Below are 10,050 nucleotides of genomic sequence, written 5' to 3' on the forward strand. Positions count from 1 at the left end.
GAAACGAAGAGAGTAGTTTCTTAGTGTTAAGAGTTAGAGAAGGGAAACAATGCCTCGGTAAAATGTAAAAAATAGAATTCATCCTTAAAATTGAAGAATGGTAGTGTGGGAGAGTTCTGTCGAACCAACATTGAAGATTGAAATTTATCTAAATTGTTTAAACATAGAATTATCTCATCGAAAATACTTTATGATACTACGGAGTAATACGTAATTGATCAAGCCACCACCATGCTCTGTTCAATCAAATCCATCCACTTCTTTTTATTGACAAAGTTGTGTGTTGGCTCGGAGATTAGAAATATAAAATAAACAAATGTTACTACAATTAAAAAGATTAAATATATATGGAGTACAAGACTAGAAACATACAATAATCTTATTCAAAACTATGGAAACTATCACAATTCTTCTCGATCACTCGAGTACTCAAGAACTCAACTAAGAAATTACATGAATTGAATTGCAAATAAAGGAAATAACAAATTGCAATATTCAAAAATTGATTCCAAAAGGTATTTGCCTTTACTTGATATCTAGAGCCTAAAACGTAATTAAGTTGTTCTTCAAGAATTCATTTGTTATTATGTCACCGTCATATGCGTAAAACCGCTAATATCATGCAGCATTAAAAAAAATAACTCTTTTCCAGAAAGTATATAACTATTTGATTGGAGAGTATAATCAATAACGACAGAATATAAATATTTTTATCACATTAAGTAACTATTTAATTAAAAAGTATAACTGCCTTATCTAAAATTTTGTATTGATTTTAAGAACACTTCCCCTCTGAGTATATTCACTTTGGGGAGAACGATTTAATTTGCCATAAGAATCTCTACTTAACTTTTCCCTCAAAAAAAAAAAAAAAAAGAGTTGTTCTTGGAGAAATAATGAACAAGCCTAAAATCTTGACAATTATCATCACCTTCATCTTTGTTTTCAGCTGGATAAAAATGTTATCTTCAATCAAACGACTACCGATATGATTTGCGAAATCTGTCGTTTTTAAACTTGATGCCGAAGTCTGTTATGGATAGAGGTATAATAATAAGCATCTAATTGAGGTAATTTTGATGGCAAAAAAGCTAAGTGAACTAGAAATGCCATGATAAACAAAGGAAGGAAGAGGACCATCAGCGGTGGCGGCGGCAACGACGGCAAAACTAGAGGCAACACCAACAAAGAGAACGTTAATGTGACCATCAAAATTAAACCATAATATTTGGACATCATAGCTAGCTAGTTTTCTTATGGAACTTATTTTTTGGAATTTGAATGATGAATTTAAAGCAAAATATGATTAATAAAATTAATTATAGTAAGAAAAAAGACATTTGAGGACAAGAGAGAGAACACAAGGTATTCAAGATAAAGAAGATTTGTTGCGTACATGCATGCATTATTATGCACATGGGGAAAAAAGAAACTTGGAAAATTACGGCATGTATTAATGTACATAGTTAATTAATGCACATGGGATTAAAGAAATTTCTTAAATTTACTGCATGTACAGTTTAGAGTAATTGTTCACGTGGGAAAATTAGTATGTTGAGTTGTAGTGACAACGACTTCATAATTTTATGACTATTCTTATTGATTTTGGGTAGTACAGCGTTACATAGTTTTTTTTGGGCTTTCATGATGTCCTGACTACTGCGTTACTGCGTTAAGTTCCTGAAGAACGAAATATTTCATTGTTAAATGTTACAAAATATTATATACTGCTAGATATTGTGAAAAGTCCTTGAATTGGAGTGTATTCCATTGATCAAATATATAGGGATTACAATATGAGTCCTAATACAATTAAGAACATTAATATGACTAGAAGTCTAATATACATCAAATATCCTAAGAGATTAAATCGATCCTAGTAGATTTCTATCTCTATCACACCTCCGCAGTCGTAGCGGGAGGAGGGCGTACGCTAAGACTGGATCTGAAATCCAAAAACAAGTGTCGAGGAAGGCCCTTAGTGAAAATGTCTGCAAACTGATAACGTGAAGGAACGTGCAATACCCGGACATGACCCAACGCTACTTTCTCGCGAACAAAGTGTATGTCCATTTCCACATGTTTGGTACGTTGATGTTGAACGGGGTTGCTGGATAAATAAATAGCACTAACATTATCACAATAAACAATGGTGGCCTGGCGTAGAGGGCAATGCAACTCAAGGAGAAGGTTACGTAGCCAACACGCATCTGCAACGACATTTGCAACGCCTCTATATTTTGCCTCTGCGCTTGATCTAGAAAGAGTAGGTTGACGCTTAGAAGACCAAGAAATAAGATTATCACCTAAGAAACAACAATATCCTAAAGTCGAACGGCGAGTGTCAGGACACCCACCCCAATCTGCATCGGTATAAGTAATCAAGCGTAAAGTAGATGTAGGATATAAGTGTAATCCGTGATCAATGGTACCCTGAATATAACGCAGGATGCGCTTTAATGCATTGAAATGAGGCTCCCGTGGATCATGCATAAAAAAACACACCTGTTGCACTGCATATGCAATGTCAGGGCGAGTAAATGTTAGGTACTGAAGAGCACTTGCTCGACTGCGGTACTGAGTGGGGTCTGCCACAGGAGGACCCAAATCCGCACCAAGCTTTGCATTAGTGTCGACAGGAGTGGCAGCAAGCTTACAATTCCCCATGCCTGCACGTTCCAAAATTTCCTATGCATACTTTTGATGAGAGAGAAGCATGTAAGAAGGATTACGGGAGACAGAAATTCCCAAAAAGTAATTCAAGGGCCCCAAAACAGACATCGGAAATTTTGTTTTCAAATGGGAGATCAATCTGTCAGGCAAAGCATCAGATGATGTGCATAAAATTATATCATCAACATAAAGTAATAGGTAAGCCATATCATCACCAAACTTAAACGTAAACAAGGATGTGTCACTTTTTGCAATGACAAACCCCATCTGTAATAGAAAATGTGCAAAATGTTGGTACCATGCACGAGGTGCCTGTTTAAGGCCATAAAGTGCCTTACGAAGCAGACATACATAGTTGGGAGCTCGTCTGTCAACAAAACCTGGTGGTTGATGCATATAAACTGTCTCCTGGAAATCACCATGTAAGAAAGCATTTTTAACATCAAGTTATTGAATAGACCACCCTCGAGCCATAGCCAAGCCCAACACGGTCTGAATAGTGGCGGGTTTGACCACCGGGCTAAAAATTTCATCGCAATCAACCCCCTTATCCCGTAACCTGCCATCACAAACAAGTCTAGCTTTGTGCCGTAAAAGGTCACCTTTATCATTTTCTTTATGAGAAAATATCCACATGCAATTAACAATATTCACCCCCGTAGGCCTAGGTACCAAATCCCATGTCCCTGTATTAATTAAAGCACCATATTCATCTTGCATCGCCGCATTCCAATTAGGGTCAGTCAAGGCTAGTTTATGGTTTTTGGGAATGGGTGAACGAGTCACGGATGGGCCGTGGGTTGGACAATAAGGCCGTACTTGGGATTCGGTTTGACAATGCCATGTTGGCTACGGGTGATGCGTGGTGATGGTGGGGCTGGACGGGTGGGCTGGACTGGGCGAGCACCACGAAGGGGTGGTGGTGTGTAGCGCAATTGGGCTGATGGGGGGTGCACTGGTCCAGTCTACAAGGAACGGGTGATACTGGGCTATTGTGTGCAGTGTGCTGGGGGGGGGGTCTGATGGGCCGCGGTTAGGGGGGATTGAGTGGGCCGCGGTACTGGGTGAAATTGGCCTTCTAAAACATTTGGCAAGTGAGTAAAGGGGGGCTGCTCTTGGGCCACACTTAAATGGGAAGGAAAGCCAAGCTGGCCTGGCATCAGCCGCGGGTTGGACCTGGCGGATTGCTCAGGCCCAAGGCCCAACCGCGGTGCAGGTTGCCTAGTGCCATCTGATTGATGTGCAACTGGGCCGCCTATTACTGGGCCAGCAGTGGCTGAATTGTGCCAAATGTGAGTCATTATTGGGCTAACTTATGTGGAGCCGTGGCCGAGAGATTAGGAAAATATAGACACCCAAAAATTCTAATATGATCGTACAAGGGAAGTTTGCGAAATGAAACTTCGGCAGGAGATTTATTTGTGAGTGTCTTAGTTGGTAAGATATTAATCAAATAAGTTGTTGTTTCTAAGGAATCTACCCAGTAGGAGGGGGGAATGGAAGCATGAAAAAGGAGGGTACGAGACATATTATTTAATGTTTTAATCATGCGTTCGGCCTTGCCATTCTGAGATGAGGTATGAGGACAAGAAAATCGAAAAATCATTCCATTTCGGACACAAAATAATTTAAATTGGTCGTTGTCAAATTCCCTCCCATGGTCACATTGAAAAGATTTAACTGGTCGTTCAAATTGAGTGAGAATATATTGTCAGAAATGCAAGAATGATTGAAACACTTGAGATTTATATTGTAGCGGGATTGTCCATACAAAGTGAGTAAAATCATCTAAAAGTACTAAATAATATTTATGGCCTTTATTGCTACGAATAGGTGATGTCCATAAATCAGCATGAATAATATCAAAAGCTGAAGATGTAGTACTTAAAGAATTATGAAACGGAAAACGAGAGTGTTTTCCTAATTGACAAGAATTGCAAAAACTGGAAAGATGTTCCTTATTACAAGCAATAAATTGTTTAGACCTTAGAAAGCTTAAAATATGTGGTTCGGGATGGCCCAGACGGTCATGCCAAGTACTAGATGGTGAGGTGACAAGTGCGGTCGCGAGACAGGGGGAAGGAGTGGCGGTGGTGACAGGATATAGGTCCCCAGTGCTATTACACCTCGTTATGATATTCCCCGTACGTAGATCCTTCACAGAAAAACCATTAGGGTCAAATTCAATTGAAACTTTATTGTCACTAGTGAATTTACGCACATAAATTAAATTTTTAATTATTTGGGGGGCATGGAGAACATCACGAAGTGCTAAAGGTGGGATGGGGTGGGGTAGGGTAGTGTGACCATAACCTGTAACCGGAATGCGATGACCATTACCAACTAAAATATAATTATTATTGCTTAAATTAAATAGGGGCATGAGAGTACCTCCGTTATTGGTCATATGAGAAGAAGCGCCCGAATCCATGTACCACGCTTGTTCTTGAGGTAGGTTCATTGTAGCAAACGAATTAGCGAATTCGGTTGGAGTGACGGGCTCGGAAAAGTATTGTTGCTGCTGCAAAACAACTTGTTGTGGCTGGGCCCAATAATCATGGCTGGGTGCTGGGCCAAGGATGGAGTTGGGTCGTCCCTGCTGACCTTGCTGGTGTGCCCAATATGATGGAGTGGGCTGCCGTGGAAAAGGACAAGGGGCTGTGGCCCACTGCTGATTTTGGCTTGGCCAAGGATGCCCTGTTGGGCCGGCCCAAGTGTGGTGTTGCTGGGAGTTATGGGCTGGCGAGGGTGTTTGTGGCTGATTGTGATTGGTGCCATTACCCCGGCCACGCCCCCTCCCTCTCCCTCTTCCGCGGCCACGTCCCCGCCCTCCACCACCCCGTCCACCCCCGCCAGGGTTGCGTGGTGGCTGGGCAGGCTGGTGGTTGGGCTGAGCCGCCGCCGGTGGTGGTTGGTGAGCAAATAAAACGGTGTTAGAGCCACTAGTATCATGGGAGCGTCTCTCTTCTTCGGCCAGGAGCCGATTTCTGGCGTTCTCAAAAGTTGGTAAAATCAGTTTGTTGGATCATGGTAGCCACGATGTCAAAATCAGTATTCACAAGACCTGCAACAAGACGTAAAACTAATTTTTGCTCCGTAACCGGTTGGTCAACGTTAGCCTATTGATCTGCCAAAACTTTCAAGTGAGTACAATAAGAATTAACGTCAGAAAAATTATTCAGATGTAAAGTAGTGAATTGATTTTCAAGATATACTGCCCGGGTGTTTTTGTTATCTTGAAAAACCCCCTTGAGTTTGTTCCAGATTTGTTGTGCCGTATCTCCTCGGCGGAGGATTGTTTGTAGTAGGTCACTAGAAATTGTCCCATAAATCCATTGTTTCACAATAGAATCTAAGCGCTTCCACAGGGGTTCAGATATATCGGTTGGTTTAGGAGTGTTTGGATCTATATGGTCTAGAACATTAAAAGCATGAGCATGACATTAAAATAATTCTACCCAGTTGGAATATTGTACCTTTTCACGATCAAGAATAAGAGAGATAGTGTTCTTAATATTATTAACTCCCAATGCCGGGTGAAATTCCGAAGTCGGGGGAGGTGGGATTTTATCATCGGTGCCCATACTATTGGTTTGGGGATGCTACTTTACGTAAAACAGAATAGCAAATTAAAAGAAAAGCTTTGTAATTTTGGGAGATGGAATTGATGTGATGCGCAAGTCTGGGGTAGGCGGAAGCAAAGTGGGTGCGACACACAAGATTACCAAAGGAAAAACTAAGAAATTTGTGGAAGATAATTAGTATTGACTAAGCTGTGATACCATGCTAGATATTGTGAAAACTCCTTGAATTGGAGTGTATTCCATTGATCAAATATATAGGGATTACAATATGAGTGTTAATATAATCAGGAACATTAATATGATTTGAAGTCTAATGTACATCAAATATCCTAAGAGATTAAATCCTAGTAGATTTATATCTCTATCATATACTTTCTCCGTTTTTTTTTGTTATAGGTACTGATCTGAATTAACTTATACACCATTTGTATATTTCTTTTAACCATCTTTACTAATTTATTCTCCATATATATAAGGAAAAGATTAAAATCACGTTAAACTTTGTTATATTTTCTCTATATCAAATTTCTCACATATATGTATATAGTCTGAAATAAAGTGCACCTTCTCGCATATAGACCAACCCAAATGCTCATATGTATAGTAATATATACTACGCATAAGAGTAGAAAATTTTAAGAGATGCACAAAACACGCTCCTACACTACAAGAATTTGTATATTTTATGACAACCTAATAACGACGGGTAAAAATCCCGTCGTAAAAGGGTTGCGACGGGGATAACAACCCAACAAAGACGGGAACAACCGTCACAAATTGTTATCCCACTTTTTGTACTAACGACATAACTGCTTTGACGTTTGATCATGTCGTGTCTTCCAGGTATCGCCGTGTCACATGTAAACATCGCGTCAGACGAGCACGTCGAGTATGACAACAGTCGACAAGGTCCAGGCGACACAAGACTAGCGACAGGATACTAGCGACAAAGAAGCAGCAACGATCGACGAAGAAGATAGGTGAAGATAGGTTAAGATCAGAAGCCCAAAGCCCAAGATAGCTGGCGCCGCCATACAAACAGAATGGGTCCAAGAAGTCGCCAAGGAATACGGAAGACGTTGGAGACCAGAAATGGTCATAGGCAACGATCAGTGGAAAATCCCTATCTTTTAGGGATTCTCCTAACCGATGAAGCCGTTGTCTTCCGCGTATAAAAGCTTAGCGGCAGCTTATTAGAGGACATGTTAACTCAAGCACTCAAATTCTAAACTATCAAACATTCATATAATCTTTGTATTAGCTCTTTTATTCCGCGTATTGATCATTAGAAAGATATAAAAACAATCAGATAGAATACTTAGTGGATTGATAGCCTCATAGCTATCCGCGGTTTTTTACCTTATTCCTGGGTTTTCCGCGTCAACACTTCTCTGTGTCGTGTCTCTTTTATTCGTTGCATTCATTCATCATCTAGTTAGTGTCGACCCTAGCTGAAAGTCGCCCCTAGACGAATTTTGGCATAAACAGTTTGGCGCCGTCTGTGGGGACATTAACTAGGTTTCACGCAAAATCACCCCTCATATCATGTCTACTGAAGAGATGACACTCGCAGAGATGAAAGCAGCCTACGAAAAGGCCCAAGCAGAGCTGGCCCAAGAAAGGGAATCCACTGAAACCTTGCAAAAGGAGCTCGATTCTGTGAAGAGCTCAAAATACCAGTCGCGTTTCAAGATTGGTGGGAAGCCGAGGAAGATAACATTCGAGATGCCCGACGATTTCGAAGATCTGACCGACGGCGAAGAAGAGCCCCAAGGTGAGGAAGACGGATCGAACCCAGACCCGGTGACCCAGCGCCTGAACAAGATGGACGCCTGCATGACGAAGCATTACTCTCGCCTGATGAAGCTAATGATCAAGCTACCCGGAGCACCCACACCAGTAGAGACCGAACCAACCGACGGGTATGCGGCGTCACCATTCTGTGAAGCGATCGCCAGAGTAACGGTCCCACACACACTTCGACTCCCTACCTGGACCACCCTGTATGATGGAACGTCTGATCCTTACCGGCACGTCAAATTCTACAAGCAGCGCATGTGGCAGATCGGAATCCCATACGATTTGGTCGAGCCTGTCATGTGCAAGTCGTTCGGCGGTACCCTCGACGGAGCAGCTCTGGAATGGCTCATGAACGTCGCCCCTGGATCCATTTCTTGCCTGTCCGACCTAATCAATGCTTTTTATCAGCAGTTCGCCAGCAGTCGCCAATTGGAAAAGCAAACCAGTGACCTCTATCGGTTGGTTCAAGGACCAACCGAGTCGGTACGCGATTACTTTAACCGCTTTAATTGTGAAAAAATTAGTATAAAAAACTGTGATGTCAGGACAGCTATCGAGGCATTCAAAAGAGGTCTCATCCCCAACTCGGAGCTGTACCGGGAAATAACCAAGTACCCCTGTGCAACCTTCGAGGAGGTGAGATCGAGATCCACCGCCGAAATGCGGATTGAAGACGACGAGGTCATCCGAACAGCGTCCCAACGCTCAACAGGGGGCAGCAGCGACAGGAGATCGTACACCCCAAGGAGTAGCAGCTGGCGACACCAGCCGTATAACCGGCAGAACCAGGTACAAAATGTCAATCAATACGATGACACTAACAATGTTTACAGGAATGAACGGGTCGTTTATCCCCCCATCTCTGAGTATGGCTTCAACGTCGACATCGGGGGCGTGGTAAACGCCCTTCAAAATGTAGGTGGTACCGTCAGATGGCCTAAGAAGAGCGACAGACCAGACTCCATGAAGGACATGAGCAGGTGGTGCGACTTCCACCGCGACAATGGCCACACAACCGAGGAATGCATCTCCCTCAAAAGGAGGTAGCGTATCTATTGAAAAGAGGCCACCTGAAGGATCTGCTGAGCGACAAAGGAAAGGAGACGTACAACAAGGACATCAACGCCCAACCCAGCCCAGCACCAAGCGGCGACCGACCGGCCCCGCCCATGTTCGAAAAAGTGGTAAATGTTACTTCTGGTGGTTCAGATATATGTGGACTAACTTATTCTGCAGCTAAAAAATCAACAGAGGCGAATCTGAAGCCGTCAAAGAGGGGCAGACCGAAGATGAAGTAGCACTCGCCAAGTCATTAGCAGCGATGACAATAACCTTCGACGATTCAGATTCAACCGACACACAACAGGAACACCATGACGGGCTAGTTATATCGCTCCCAATAGGCAACGCTCTCATCAAAAGGATATTGATCGACAACGGCAGTTCAGCAAACGTACTGTTCTTAGAGGCTCTGCAAGAAATGGGACTAGAAGAAAAGAGTATAATCAGAAGGTCGACAGTCTTAGTAGGATTCAGTGGAGAATCGCTACGAACAGTAGGGGAGATATCGCTGCCTACGTACGCAGAAGGTGTTAATGTGATGACCAAATTCAACGTCGTCGACTGCCCATCAACATACAACGTCATTTTAGGACGACCATGGATCCACAAAATGAAAGCGGTGCCATCGACATACCACCAGTCAATCAAGTTCCCAACCAAATGGGGAGTCATGGAAATCAAAGGACAACAAAGGGACGCAAAGAAATGTTATGAAACGGCGTTGAAACCATCAAAGTCATCCATCTAGCGTTTACAGCCAGGGTCGACGGTAGACGACCCCGACGACCAACGGATCGATGAGATAATACTAGATCAGACAAAGCCAGACCGAGTAGTAAGGATCGGAGCGTCGCTGCCTGAACATCAAAACTCAGATAGTGTCATTCCTAAGAGAAAACTCAGACTGCTTCACTTGGTCGCACGAGGACAT

The 10,050-nt window shown here is 42.5% G+C and overlaps 1 protein-coding gene across 1 annotated transcript; it reads left to right on the plus strand.

Moving 5' to 3' along the window:
• The first annotated feature begins 7,802 nt into the window (after positions 1-7,802).
• On the plus strand, positions 7,803-9,104 carry LOC110775401 (uncharacterized). The gene has a single exon (XM_021980012.1). It carries the CDS (start codon positions 7,803-7,805, stop codon positions 9,102-9,104), a length of 1,302 nt encoding a protein of 433 aa, XP_021835704.1.
• The last annotated feature ends 946 nt before the right edge of the window (positions 9,105-10,050 follow it).

The sequence above is a fragment of the Spinacia oleracea genome, chromosome 1 (genome assembly GCF_020520425.1).
Source record: "Spinacia oleracea cultivar Varoflay chromosome 1, BTI_SOV_V1, whole genome shotgun sequence".
In the NCBI taxonomy this organism is placed as follows: Eukaryota; Viridiplantae; Streptophyta; class Magnoliopsida; order Caryophyllales; family Amaranthaceae; genus Spinacia; species Spinacia oleracea.

Bases quoted from the DNA above. Each gene is read 5' to 3' on its own strand.
- LOC110775401 (XM_021980012.1), top strand. From the start codon at position 7,803: ATGTCTACTGAAGAGATGACACTCGCAGAGATGAAAGCAGCCTACGAA.